At 30.8% G+C, this 14,515-nt stretch overlaps 1 protein-coding gene and 2 long non-coding RNA genes across 3 annotated transcripts; 2 read left to right on the forward strand and 1 right to left on the reverse strand.

The window, feature by feature from the left end:
- The first annotated feature begins 2,418 nt into the window (after positions 1-2,418).
- LOC143904957 (uncharacterized) lies at positions 2,419-3,762 on the forward strand. The gene is made up of 3 exons (XR_013259078.1): positions 2,419-2,433; positions 2,798-3,100; positions 3,568-3,762. It is a non-coding gene; the product is annotated as an uncharacterized LOC143904957 (long non-coding RNA).
- Positions 3,763-6,697: 2,935 nt separating this feature from the next.
- Positions 6,698-7,718, forward strand: LOC143905126 (U20-myrmicitoxin-Mri1a-like). The gene is made up of 2 exons (XM_077420309.1): positions 6,698-6,884; positions 7,530-7,718. Exons 1-2 carry the CDS (start codon positions 6,777-6,779, stop codon positions 7,590-7,592), a joined length of 171 nt encoding a protein of 56 aa, XP_077276435.1. The 5' UTR covers positions 6,698-6,776; the 3' UTR covers positions 7,593-7,718.
- Positions 7,719-9,613: 1,895 nt separating this feature from the next.
- On the reverse strand, positions 9,614-11,281 carry LOC143905127 (uncharacterized). Its single transcript, XR_013259112.1, has 3 exons — positions 11,140-11,281; positions 10,530-10,640; positions 9,614-9,888 (listed from the first exon to the last, which is right to left on the reverse strand). It is a non-coding gene; the product is annotated as an uncharacterized LOC143905127 (long non-coding RNA).
- Between the last annotated feature and the right edge of the window lie 3,234 nt (positions 11,282-14,515).

Raw genomic sequence — 14,515 nt, forward strand, 5'->3', positions numbered from 1 at the left:
TTATCACTAATGCACTACGGACACGCCATAATTTATGGTTACGTTGCTTTATTGTATAAGTCAATGAAAATGGCAGATTTGAGCATTACTTTCATCGATGCATTATTTGCCGTAGCCGAAGGGGAAGATGCCATTAACATTTAAAAATTTCAGCGATACAGCTGAATACATGGTGCATCTAAACGAGCGGTATACCTGCGGTGTTAATTCTCCGTCAATGAGTAAAACGCGGAAAACGCAACGTGCATCGTGATAATACACATGTTTGCAGAATATAAGTTTGCAATAAATTTACGTACAGTGGACGAATACGGTAGATAACGCGATACGTAAATAAATAGAGATTAAAATATCGCGTTTTTCTTTTACTAAAATCTGTAAAAGAACGCTTGCGCTAAAAAGTCATACTAATTGCGTGTAACTAAATGCGCTCTGCGCGATCCTAACATATTAAAGCTTCACTTACATGGGATAATTGTATCGTAATGGAGTTTATGGCGTCTACAGATAGATATAGTATTTATCGTTGGTAGTATCGCGCGCTTGGTAGTTTTCGTATTATTAGAAACAATATCGATTTATAAGATACTCATGATTCTCATAAATTATTATTTGATAAAATTGTCATTTAATAACGCGTATTACAGATGCCGTATAGATAATGTATAGAATATTTTAAAGTGAATTTTGATATAATATAGTTGTCACACTTTAGAGAATTTTTTAAAATTAGCGCAACAATAATTTTAAAAGAACAATACTTTATTGCAAGTCGTGTGTTGGCAAAAGCAAATAACAAATAATAAAGTATTATACGTCAATATTCTTTCATTGATTATTTTGCGACAGATAGTTTTATATTGCGATGATCGTATACAAATCTAGGCGTGAATTATCTCAAGCGAACAAAATGACAAAAGAAAAATTAAGTTTTGATTTTTATAAAATTGATTATTAATATATCATTATTATATGTATAATTATAATAAAATTATGATAAAATTACTTAAATTAACAACTTACACGGTAAAATCTGGATCAAATTTATCCGGTGTGGATTTTGTGATCGTCATATACCAACAGCCAAATAGTTGTGACAAATTTAAATAAGAGTTTCATAATAAGATTCTTGCGCCAATTGTTCTGTCGTTCTTAGTTGGAAAAACTGATATATACGTGTTGCACGAATTTTTATTTTCAGCAATTCAGCATACAACGTTTTTTGTGTAAATATTATTCATACGACCGCGACGTAATAACTCGTGACTCATTTTATTATTACCGATATATCGCTTGAAATATAAAATTGCATGAGCAAGCGTAAAATTAATAAAACGTTAAAGAACGAACAAATAAATAAATATGTATGATGTACATAATAAAACTTATCTCTGATATGATATTTTAATGGTAAATAAAATAACATGAAAAAATGCGGATAGGTGAAGAGGGTTATAAATGACTAATGCAAAATATGCAAATTTTGTATTCATAAATATTTAATTTACTCACTTATTTTTCATCTCTACGGTTTTCTGTTCAGAAAATTCGCAAAAGTCTCGACAATTGCAACTCAACGATAACGGCATGCAAACAAAATTCCTTTTTTAGATCAATACGTTACTGCAACTAAGTAGTACACCGGAATTGGAAGAATTATTGTATTTAATTTGTCATATTGGAAGAATTGTATTTTATTTGTCAAATGGAAGAATTGTATTTGTATTTGTTACATATATTATGGTGCGCTTTCGATTTTATAACTTTATTGATTTTATAAGTCTTTGCTTTTATTTTTGTATATTTTATTTGATTTATCTACTACCTGAATAATAAAATATTATACGATGTGTTTTACTTTTCATTGAAATACGTGCGCCTAATTTTGCTTAGAGCTTGTCTTCCTTTTCTTTTTGCTCTTAGAGCTAAAAGAAAATTAAAAAAATTTTAATTTTGAAATAATTTTAAGAAAACCATAAAAAATTCACAATTTTAGAATTTTTGACGTAACTGAAATAATTAAAAAAAAATTAAAAACAAACATTTAAATTGAAAGTGTAAGCGTGTCAGATTCTATTGAAATAACTTCAATACTCTGAATTTAATAATGTCAGACGTAGACGTTTCTTTGACATCAGTTATGTTTATCATTTGGGCAACAACAATTGTAAAAAGATGGACAATAAAAACTTTAGTAGAAGATACCGACAGTATATATTTCTAATAATTCTGTCGATGCGAATAATATTTTTCGTGCTGTTTCATTTTATTAGGTCACGATTTCTATATCGCTACTTTCGTCAACAAAATGATAATATTAAATCATGAAACGTGCTGCACGACGTGCAAAAAAAATTTTTTGAACATTTTTCTTCTGACGCAACAAAGTTAAAATCGCTATAAAATAATTTTGGATACTTCTTCCATATCAATGTGCGTATAAACCGAAAAATCAATATAATCGATACTTTTATATCGATATTTAGTAGTAGAAATAAAACTTTGATAGATTCTCTTTACGACATAGTTACAAACATATTTTTTAATTATTCAAATGATTTTTTTGTAATATTCATTAATAAATTATATTAAATTTTTATGTAATTCTCTTTCTAAAATACATTAATATTTTTAACATATTTTTAAACACATTTATCTATAAAAATAATTGTTTGAAAATATTGATATCATGAGGATATTACGAAGCGCGATTTTAAGAAAAATACTTACAATGAGTCATTAAAAAGCATACATTACTATTTTATATTTTCGATATATTTTATTATGTTGATAGCAGAGCACAATTTTTTGTATAAATTGTCCTGTCAGCTATATGGGAAGACACTAAACGTTTATACGTAATATAACGCAGTAATTTCAAGCGAAGAAATGAAGACTGTAATTTTCTTATACGGACTTGCGCTCCTTGTCGCAATTATCATCCCGACTAATGGAGGACCTATGGCCGATCCAGCTGCGGAAACTTCTCCAGAATCTATGGCTTTAGCTCATGGTTTTGCTGAGCCTTTTGCCGAAGCTTTTGCCGTAGCTGCGGCAGCAGCTACTGAAGCTTTTCGTAAGGCTCTAAATAAGATTTAAGGTACAGTATTTTAACCCCTTTAACTTGAACTGATTTGACTACATATTTTAAAAATATTGTTTATTACTCATTTATATAGTTGTCTATATTTCACAGTGTAAAGATAAGCAAATAAATTTTTTATACTTTATAAATTTATGACTTAATCAATATTTATCGTTTATTGCCCATTGTTGGGAAAAATAAATAATTAAAATAATTTACAAATTGAATATACAATTGCCAAGATTTGTTTATATCTTTACACAAAAATGTAATACTTAATGTGTTTTTAACGCAGCTTTATCATTGAGTCATGTTTAAATCTTGTAAATTCTTTATTTTGTAATATATTTGAAAAATTATAACAAAAGTAAGTCAGATTTGTACCTAACATGATATTTGATATTATTTTGATATTAATCTACAATTTACATATCAATAAGTCAATTAATATATTTATTAAGAAATCTATGTTTATATTGTAGGAAAAACTTAAGGTGAATACGAAAAACTGGGTCTTATCACCAGCAGATTATGTTAAGCACAAAGTGGAAAAACATTTGTTTAATAAAAAATCTAAAAAAAAATGAGATTTTACTAATGTCATTGTAATACATTATTGGCGTTATGTTTGTAAAAATAAACGTGTTCATTCCAAATAAATACAGCAGCAAATTAAATTAATTTCTTGTTGATCAACCATCTCACCTACTCCATAGACAATTTTACATGCAACAAAGTAAAATAAATATTTTGCGTTGAAATTTAAAATGATTTTGTTAAAGAAAAAATATCTTTTAATGCAAAAAATGTTGCTTTGGAAAGTTAAAGCAATCCTATTATACATACAGATATTACAATAAATATCATTCTGTAGATTAATAAATTCTTAAAATAATATATAGATTAGAGAAATATAATATAGCAAATCTTTAGAAAAAAATAGAAGAATTAAAAAAAGATATAATATCTTTCATATATATATTGTTGCGCCCGTGCTGGGACACCCGTTGCGTGCTGAACTTCGCTCACAAGAAGCCTGAACTTCGCTCACGAGCTTCAAGCCGAAGCACGTCCGTTGACAACGGAACATATGGATTTATTGATTTATTATCGCTTGTCAGATTTATCTGGAGATTCGAACCGTTCGGACCTGTTCGTGCTGTTTCATTTTATTAGGTCACGATTTCTATATCGCTACATTTCGTCAACAAAATGATAATATTAAATCATGAAACGTGCTGCACGACGTGCATATAAAATTTTTTAAACATTTTTTTTCTGACGCAACAAAGTTAGAATTGCTATAAAATAATCTTGCATACTTACATATCAATTCGCATATAAAGCGTAAAAATCCATATAATCGATACTTTTATATCAATATTTAGCAGTAGAAATAAAACTTTAATAGATTCTCTCTACGAAATAGTTACAAACATATTTTTTAATAATTATTCAAATGATTTTTTTGTAATATTTATTAATAAATTATATTAAATTTTTATGTAATTCTCTTTCTAAAATATTTTTAACATATTTCTAAACACATATTCATCTATAAAAATGATCGTTTGAAGATATTGATATCATGCGAGGATATTACGAAGCGCGATTTTAAGAAAAATACTTACAATGAGTCATTAAAGCACATTACCATTTTATATTTTCGATATATTTTATTATGTCGATAGCAGGGCACAATTTTTTGTAGAAATTGTCAGTCAACTATGGGAAGACACTAAACGTTACGTAATATAACGCAGTAATTTCAAGCGAAGAAATGAAGACTGTAATTTTCTTATTCGGACTTGCGCTCCTTGTCGCAATTATCATCCCGACTAATGGAGAACCTATGGCCGATCCAGCTGCGGAAGCTTCTCCAGAATCTAATGCTTTTGCTGATCCTGAGGCCGAGTCTAAGGCTGAACCTTTTGCCGAAGCTTTTGCTCATGGTTTTGCCGAGCTTTTGGCCGAGGCTTTTGCCGAGGCTTTAGCCAACCCTAGTGCTGTAGCTGAAGCTCTTGCCAAGACTTTTGCTGAGCCTTTTGCCGAGGCTTTTGCCGAGCCTTTTGCCGAAACTTTTGCCAAACCTGCGGCCACAGCTAGTGAAACTTTTACTAAATAAGATTTAAGGTACAGTATTCTAACCTTTTTAACTTGAACTGATTTGACTACATAACTTAAAAATATTGTTTATCACTTATTTATATAGTTGTCTATATTTCACAGTGTGAAGATAAGCAAATAAATTTTTTTATACTTTATAAATTTATGACTTAATCAATATTCATCGTTTATTGCCCATTGTTGGGAGAAATAAACAATTAAAATAATTTACAAATTGAATATACAATTGCCAAGATTTGTTTATATCTTTACACAAAAATATAATACTTAATGTGTTTTTAACGCAGCTTTATCATTGAGTCATGTTTAATCTTGTAAATTTTTTATTTTGTAATATATTGGAAAAATTATAACAAAAGAAAGTCAGATTTGTAACATGACATAATTCTTTAAAACTCTTTTGATATTATTTTTATATTAATCTACAATTTACATATCAATAAGTCAATTAATAAATTTATTATGAAATCTATGTTTATATTGTAGGAAAAACTCAAGGTGACTACGAAAAACTGGGTCTTCTCACTAATAGATTATGTTAAGCACAAAGTGGAAAAATATTCGTTTAATAATAAATTTAAAAAAACAATGAGATTTCACTAATGTCATTGTAATACATTATTGGCGTTATGTTTGTAAAAATAAACGTATTAATTTCAAATAAATACAGCAGCAAATTAAATTAATTTTTTGTTGATCAACCATCTCACTTATTTCATAGACAATTTTACATGCAACAAAGTAAAATAAATATTTTGCGTTGAAACTTAAATGATTTTGTTAAAGAAAAATTATGTTTTAATACAAAAAATGTTGCTTTGGAAAGGTAAAGCAATCCTATAACACATACAGATATTACAATAAATATATCATTCTGTAGATTAATAAATTATTAAAATAATATATAGATTAGAAAAATAATATAGCAAATCTTTAGAAAAAAATAGAAGAATTAAAAAAAATATATATGCAAATATAAATAAAAAATATATATATTTGAAAAGAATATATAAATCTGTAACAAACAATTGTATCATATAAATGCAAACAAAATGTGGCAAAAAGAGATTATTTCTGTAACACAATGATTATGGATTTATATTTCTGAAATCTAGATTAAAAGATAATTTTGAATAGAAACAGAACAATATTATAAAATGCATGTGCAATTTATAAGCAATTTTTAAATATCGACATTCAGGTTTATTATAAATTAAAAATATGTTTAATTTGTAGTTTGACACATGTTCAACACGTAGTAATTGCAAATCTCTTTACTGGTGTAGGTACTCTGTAGTAATAGAAATTGTGATGATCATCTTTATGTGGTCGCATATTTTTTAAACTATCACGTATCTCACGATGCTTGATAAATTTCGTCGTAAACTGAAAAAATATAAAATGTATGTTTTCTATTTTATGTTCTTGATATACTTTTATCGCCAATGTATAGATACAAGTTTCTCTATAAATTAGTTAGACCACGAAATCAAGTATGTCAGTCGCAAAATATACGTAGCAAGACCTAATACATTTTATTTTTTATTACAACGAGAAAGCGAACATGAAAGCTGTAATTTTATTATTCGCTTTAATTGCGATCTTGGTCGCAGTTGATATCCCGACTATTAATGCAGAACCTTGGGCTAAAGCTGAACCTGAGATGTCTTTGGTACGATAAATACTTTTAATATTACTCTAAATAATAATTAAAATAAAATGATATAATTTCGCGTATGTAGAATATCGCATATGAATTTATTTTAGTCATTTTAACCTGTTACATTTTTACCTGTCAGTCATATATTTTCTACAAAGATATGCAAGCAAATCTTTTTACGCGGAATACGAAATTCTTTATGTATTAGTTTATGACTTGTTATTTATTATTAGTGACAGTACAAATTTACAACAAAATTAAAACAATTTGTGAAAGCATGCATTATTTATATTCTTACACGTAAATATAACATTTAAAATGTTTTTGTTAGTTTTACTTTCAAGTGATATTTATCAAAATATGTGACAGAAAATAAAAGATGTGATAATTATTTTTATTAGCACATATCCTTTAAACTATCATGCATTTTACGATGCTCGATATATTTCATATTTTTATTCTTTTAAATTTTTAAATCTTGTGTTATATTTTTGAAGTTATGCATGGCAAGTTAGCAAAACATGAAGGGAAGAAATTTAAATTTTTATATTTAGTGTAATATAACATTTTCAAACAATAATAATTTCTGTCGTCTTAAAGTTTAACACTATTATTATATTGTCACGTTTACTAAGAAAAATATATTGTGTATTTCAGGAGAAACTAAACGAATGGGCCCAGAAAATACTAGATGAATTAAAGGCAAAAATACGCGAATAAAATAATATGGAAATAATATGGAAATCTTGAGAGTATTAATCTCGTTAATATTTGATACATTATCGACAGACCTAAAATAAATTAATTAAATGTTTGTGAATTAAATAAACGCAGCAGCAAATTGAATTAATCTTAATTATTTAATAATATCCCTGAAAACATTTCTTAATACAAGGTAGCAAGAATATATGCAATATTAAAATGTGTAGTAAATAATAACTTCTTATTTAATGCGAAGAAAAATTGTCCTCCAATTCGTCGAAAAAATTTAAATAATAGTCACCACAGATATTAATAGAAAATTACATAAATTTAAACATAACATAGGTTTAGGTCGGAATACAATCTTGGTGAAATTAAATGATATATAATGAATAAGATGCACATATAGGTATAAGATCTACTAAATCGCGCTGTTCTCAATTTGACATTAAATTTCTAGCTCGAAATCTGAATTTTAATTTATAGATTTATGCAATTTTTGCCATCTCTCTATACTGCAATAGCAAATTCATACAAATAAATATTAAGAACGAACTAACTGTAATTATTTCTGCTAGCACATTAATTTAAATATCAAAAATGCAGTAAGTAAAATAAATAAAAAGCAAATAAAAAAAACATTTATTCCGAATGTTCATTTTTTTCGTTCTTCTGTTTCAAAACTTTATTGATATCTGTCTTTCAATTACCATATAAAACACGATACATTTTATTACAGTTATGAAAATTAATCTTATTCCTTACAATGGTGGAGAAATTTATTATTTGAAAAGCCGATTTATTATATTTTAATCCGAAATACAATAAAATAATACGATTGTATACGAAATAACACGATTGTATTATTTCTTATTACCAGCGTTCTTACATATTTTAATTTAGTGTTAAAGAATATAAAATATAATAAATAATAAATTTACAAGTTTTAACAATAATCGTTCACTTTGTCAAAATTTCCGTCTATAAGTGTAATTTTCTATCTATATATATTTTCCGTCTAAAAATACTAAAGAAATCGCGAAGAAGATAAAGGCCTGTTGTATGTCCACGACATTTATTGTACTTTTAATGCACTCTAAAAATATTTTGCTTGCACTAAGAATATTTTTTTAATCTAACATAAAAGATTCTGATTTTATTACATTAGATAAAATCGCGCACGTATTTTAGTGAAAAGTAAAACACATTTGTATGACATTCAATAAAAATTCAAATTATATTAGAAATAAAAATATAAAACATATATATATATGTATATATATATATATATATATATATATATATGTATATGTAGGTCCAGAGGTATGTTCCGGGACTGTTTACGTTTTTTGAAATGTACAGTCTTGAAATATAACGCATATATATGTAATCAGATTCAAAAAACTGTCCCGAAAATTGCCGTAGGACATGAATTTTTTCCAGGACAGTCCTGGAAACTGCCAAATGTCCCGGAATATACCGATATCAAAAATAAAAGTCCCGGAACATACTTCCGGACCTACATATAATATATATATATATATTTTATTTATTTATTTATTTATATATGTATGTATAACTTTATTTATGTTTAAATACTTAATTAAGAATATTGTCAAAATGTCAAGATAGTGTTTTATAAGAAAAAAATAGTTTAAATATTTATAATTAACAATTTCATAGAGGATATTAAAGAATTTGTATTAATTATAGAATGTACTTCCACATAGCATTTACTTATAATATATTTATTCATACATGACATATTTTAATATACAGGGTGATTTAAAAGATTATTGCCAAACTTAAGGAGAGTATAGAGGAGCTAAAATAGAACAACTTTCGATTAGAAACACATGGTCTCCGAGTAATCTTGAGCCAGTACAAGTCTTTGAATATGTAGAACTTGGATAATATACCAATGAAAGAATCGTAATTTGCTACTGTTCCACTAGCTTCATTAAGGTCAACTTTTTATTAAGGTTAACAATAAAATATAAAAATAGGAGAAGAAAGGGCTATCAGGGTCGGACCGCAGATTTTAGTGCGTGATGTCAATCATTAGATTTATTCTTCTAAATACAGTAGTCCGAACGTTCTTATAACAATAAAATATAATTATATTTTACATATGTTTTAAATATTTTTGAAAATTGTTTTATAGAACAGAAAATAATATTACAAAATATTTACTAGTTGAAAAACTCGTAAAATTTATTGTGCTATTATTTAATTACAATGCACTTAACTTAAAAAAGTTTATTTAGCGCCCAATTAAATGCCTTGGATATTTCATGAAAAAAATGCCGATTTTCTGAAATATAAGAAAATAAGCAAACTTTAATTTCTAGTTTTGTATAATTTCACATCTTGAGACGTGAAGAAAGATATTAATTACATAGTGTGATTTGAAATATAAGTAGGGGAGACCAGGGACAAAAGTAACACGGGATGAATGTAACAAACGCGATTATTAAACACTTATCATTTCTTATGAATTTGTCCGCTGCTAATTCGTCTGCTTAAGACGTCTTAAAACGTTATATAGCAGCAGACAAATACGTACAAGAATGATAAATGTTTAATAATCATGTTTGTTACATTCGTCCCGTGTTACTTTTGTCCCTGATATATATCTCCCTTATAAATATGAAATAAATACAATGTAAAATTTGTAATATTAAAGATACTTGGGTAACCAATCTTATTATAAACAAAGTTTTTATACATTAGCCGTCCCCACTCTTGATCCGCCCATAATGTGGTGCTTTTGAGTTCAAGCGTGGTACTGACACTTATGTAACTGCAAAAAGCTAACAACTGTAACAAGACTATGCATTCATCGTGGCAACACATAAGAAGAATTGACTTGAAGTTTAAATGCTACTCTTCTTAGCAATTTATACAACAAAGAATTATTACAGAATGTTTATTAATTGAAATATTAAATAATACCTGCTGCATTTTTTATGCCACAGATATTATTCGATTATAGTGTATTTAGCCTTCCATCTTCTTCATAAACCAAGCCCATCCCTTATCTATTTGATCAAAGATGCCGATTTTCTGAAATATAAGAAAATAACCAAAATTTAATTTCCAGCTTGTATAATTTTACATTTTGCGACGTAAAAAAAGATATTTATTATATAGTGTGATTTGCAATAACATTTTTTTATAAGAATTTATATTTTTGTTTAGATGTTAATAAAAAATTTGCTTTTTTTTAACACTTTACTCATTTATTGCATTTATTGCAAATTATACTCTTAAAGTGATACACGCGAGCTCATTATATACACAATTTTAACAAGATATAGCAGTGCAAATAATATATTTATATGCTTTTGTGCTTTTTTTTTTTTTTTTTAAATTATGCGATTCTTATTAAAGAAAAACTATTAATTTTTAATTGTTGAAAACAAGCATGCGTACAAATATAAATAAATAGATATAGTAAAATATATATAAAATATAGATATGAAATAAATACAAATAAAATATAAAATATTAAAAAATACTTGAATAGTTTTTAGCAGTCTTTTTATAAGCAACGTTTTTATACCTCAGCTTTTCCAAATTCATCAGCAGATGATTCAGCCATGATGCCAGGGCTCATGGTAACTGCAACAACAGCAACTAATAAGAATACGTATACTAACTTCATCGCTGCAACTTAATTTGAAATTTTCAATGTGAGTATTGTCATGATACCTCAAATTTATACCACAAAAATCGTGGTTGGGATACCACAAACATTATCTAATCTACGAAATAAAATTTTATCAAAACTTTATGCACTTTATTTATGGTGTTTGTTGAACATAAAATTGTTCAAGGAAATTAAACACGATTTCACAGTTTATGTTCGTGTATTTACGATCCAAAAATGTCTGCATTATTCAAAAAGAAAAATGGTAGGTAATGCAAGAAGGAAAGAGAAGCGAACACTAAAAGAGTGAGTTCAGAATTGCGAAGGATTAAAACAAGGTTAAATGAATAGCGGCCGGACTGGATCGCTGAAAATAAAACGCAATGAAGTAAAGACGTGACCGGTCGAGCCTGCGAGAAAATGGTGGGAGAGCCGACAGCGAAGAGGCTGCAAGAGGCGTCTCTTACGCAAAGGAAAGATGGGCCTCTCGGACGAGCGAGAGAGGCGAGACGGGATCTTGTTAGCCCTGAACTTGGTCACGAGGATGCCCGATGTTCCTCTGCGGCTTGAAACCAAGACTGGACCCTATTTCTCCATCAGGCTGCCGCGATGCCGGGGACGTTAATTTTTGCCTCTTCCTTTGATCGAGCAGACAGAATCAGATTTTCAGCCACGATTTAAATGAACCACTTTTGTTCCAATAAACATTTGTGCATCCGGTCAGACGCAACGGAGGTGCAATACTCAGAGCCAAGAACTGCGTAATCTTTTAATTATCTTTTAATTATAAATGCGGAAATACATAAGGTTAACAATCGTTACTATTGGGGCCTCGAGAATCACGCGATCATCTGTCATTGAAAATGGAAAGGCTTAGCAAATTAGCTCTAACACACAAATTTACTTTTCAGCTACGTTAACAAACTGATTCTGGAACACCGGGTATACCGGAGAATGTAGGACGTCGTAGGATATATTTCCGCTGATAATAGTAACCCGCTTTTACCGCGTCTCTCGCACGTACATATGTATTTTCCGGCAGATGCGTACGCTTATTCCCAGAGTCTCGCGAGCTATCTTTAGCACAATAGGCATAGCTGCAGCCTGTAGAAAAATCTCGGAAACGGTACCGTCAATCTGTCTCGCGAGACCAATCACCGCGCGGCGGTCGCTTCAAGCAGGCGCGAGATCCGCGGTCTCTCTCTCTCTCTCTCTCTCTCTCTCTCTCTCTCTCTCTCTCTCTCTCTCTCTCTCTCTCTCTCCTTCTCCCTTTCTCTCTCTCCCTCTCTCTCTCTCTCTCTCTCTCTCTCTCTCTCTCTCTCTCTCTCTCTCTCTCGGCTGTACACGCGCGTGAAGAAAACGGTTTTCGATTTGAGAGATGCGTCAGGTGATTGCGTTAAACGTCCGCTCCTAGGAATGTTTAGAAAACGAGTCGTAAATAGCTAATGGGTCAATAAAGTCGCGCGAGACGCAATTGGGTTTACGAGATGTTACTGGGAAGGTTCACGGACGCATGCGGCATGCGAGAGCTGGCGAGAAAGTGCACGGCACGCAAATGCGTGTAGGCAGAGGCGCGTTAAAATCGGCGACGTCATTGTGATAGCTATTCCCCATTAGAAAAGTACCTGTAATCGCAATTCGCCACGAGACTTCTTGAACTTCTTAAATTATATACTTTGAATTTAAGAGTCATCGGCGTCTGATACGCTCCTAACGCGATTGCTATATGATATTAAACTGTCTAACGTATTCAAAGGCTCTCCAAAAAAATTCTTCCAACGTCTATAAGCGTGTAAATACGACTTGTGACGAGTACAATCGTGTTTTGATAGCACATAATAGCATGTACTATCATGCATGCAGACCGAGCGCATATTATCGGTGATAATACTGGTGAGTCATAACATTTATAACAAACACACAAGATGTGTGTTTGTTAATCCCATTCTACATATGTATATGCGCATCGTCAAATATCTTTTATTACTTTTAAATTACCCTATTCGAGTGTATCATCATCTAAGTAGCAGCAAGGACTTTAATACGAGATTCGTTGTGACTTGTCTCTCAATATCCGTCCGACTCGGAGAGAAACGCTTGTTCGAGTGCTGGAAGTTCGAATAGTCGCTTATCCACAAAAGGACGTGATGACAGACCTGTGATTCTATCTGGCCCGATTGACCAATTAAAAAGTACGATCGGCCGCCGCGCCGTGGCAAACGACGAGCGATTAATCCCGTCGACGGAATACGGAGCGAAATTCGTCGGTAAAAATCACGGCGAGAGACGAGTGGCGGATAACAACTCGAATTCGCGCTCCAAGTCGGCTCACGTGATAAATCAACCCGCTCGTAAATTCCGTAACGAGTCCTCGTAGTGCGTAATCGTGGAATTATATCGTCATTACGAAATGTCGATTGCGCAAGAACAATTAAGCCGGTTAGAGCGCGAGGTGAACGATAATACGGGAAAGTATACGGGATGTGTCCGGCGTACTTTTGTCTTTTTACCGAATTGCAAGAATAATTATGTCGTTCCGCGATTGCGCACTCTTTGTTCGTCGTTCGATCGGCAAAAAAATCGCGGAGTTCACATGCGTAAATTATCGTGTTGCGCCTTGACACATGCTGAGCAATGCAACGCGTATCGATCGTCAAAACATGAATGCACCAGTTTGCGCGATCTCGGAAGAGCGCGAAGGCTAAACTGCGCCACGGATTTGGCAACAAATTGAAGAAATCGACGGTATTGTTCGGAAGCCACGTGATTTTTTTTGCCGTTTCGCGAATATCGTACAGAACGGTCTCTCTTTTCGCGCGACGGTTTCCATTGTAACCTTTTGATACATTAGAGCGCGACTGCAGTTGCAGTCGCCGCATCAACGTGCTTTTTTTGCACGCGGTGATATGGCTTGATTGTTCATGTGCCAGTAACGATGAGTATTATTTAAAGCGACTTCCTGCGAGACCCACTTTGCGTGAAAGGAAGAATCATTACTTGCGGTTCTTTCGACGCTACTACCGACACGTGACTCTAAACCCCACGATTGACCCAGACTGCGTGAGCTGACTGCGCTTCTACCATCGCGTACCCCGTGCCCGGGATCATTCATGGGCGAAGACGTGTTAACCGTGTTCGTGTGTGTCGCGTGAATCAACGGTTTATTACGCGAGAGTTTTCTCATAAGCGAGAAATTTTTCTTTAAAAAAGCCCCCACGAATCACGGGATAATTCAGAAACGCGAGAGAAAAGAAGTATATATATATATATATATATATATATAGAAGAG

Source organism: Temnothorax americanus, unplaced genomic scaffold (assembly GCF_048541705.1).
Source record: "Temnothorax americanus isolate GAGA-0224 unplaced genomic scaffold, ASM4854170v1 Scaffold6, whole genome shotgun sequence".
Lineage (NCBI taxonomy): Eukaryota > Metazoa > Arthropoda > Insecta > Hymenoptera > Formicidae > Temnothorax > Temnothorax americanus.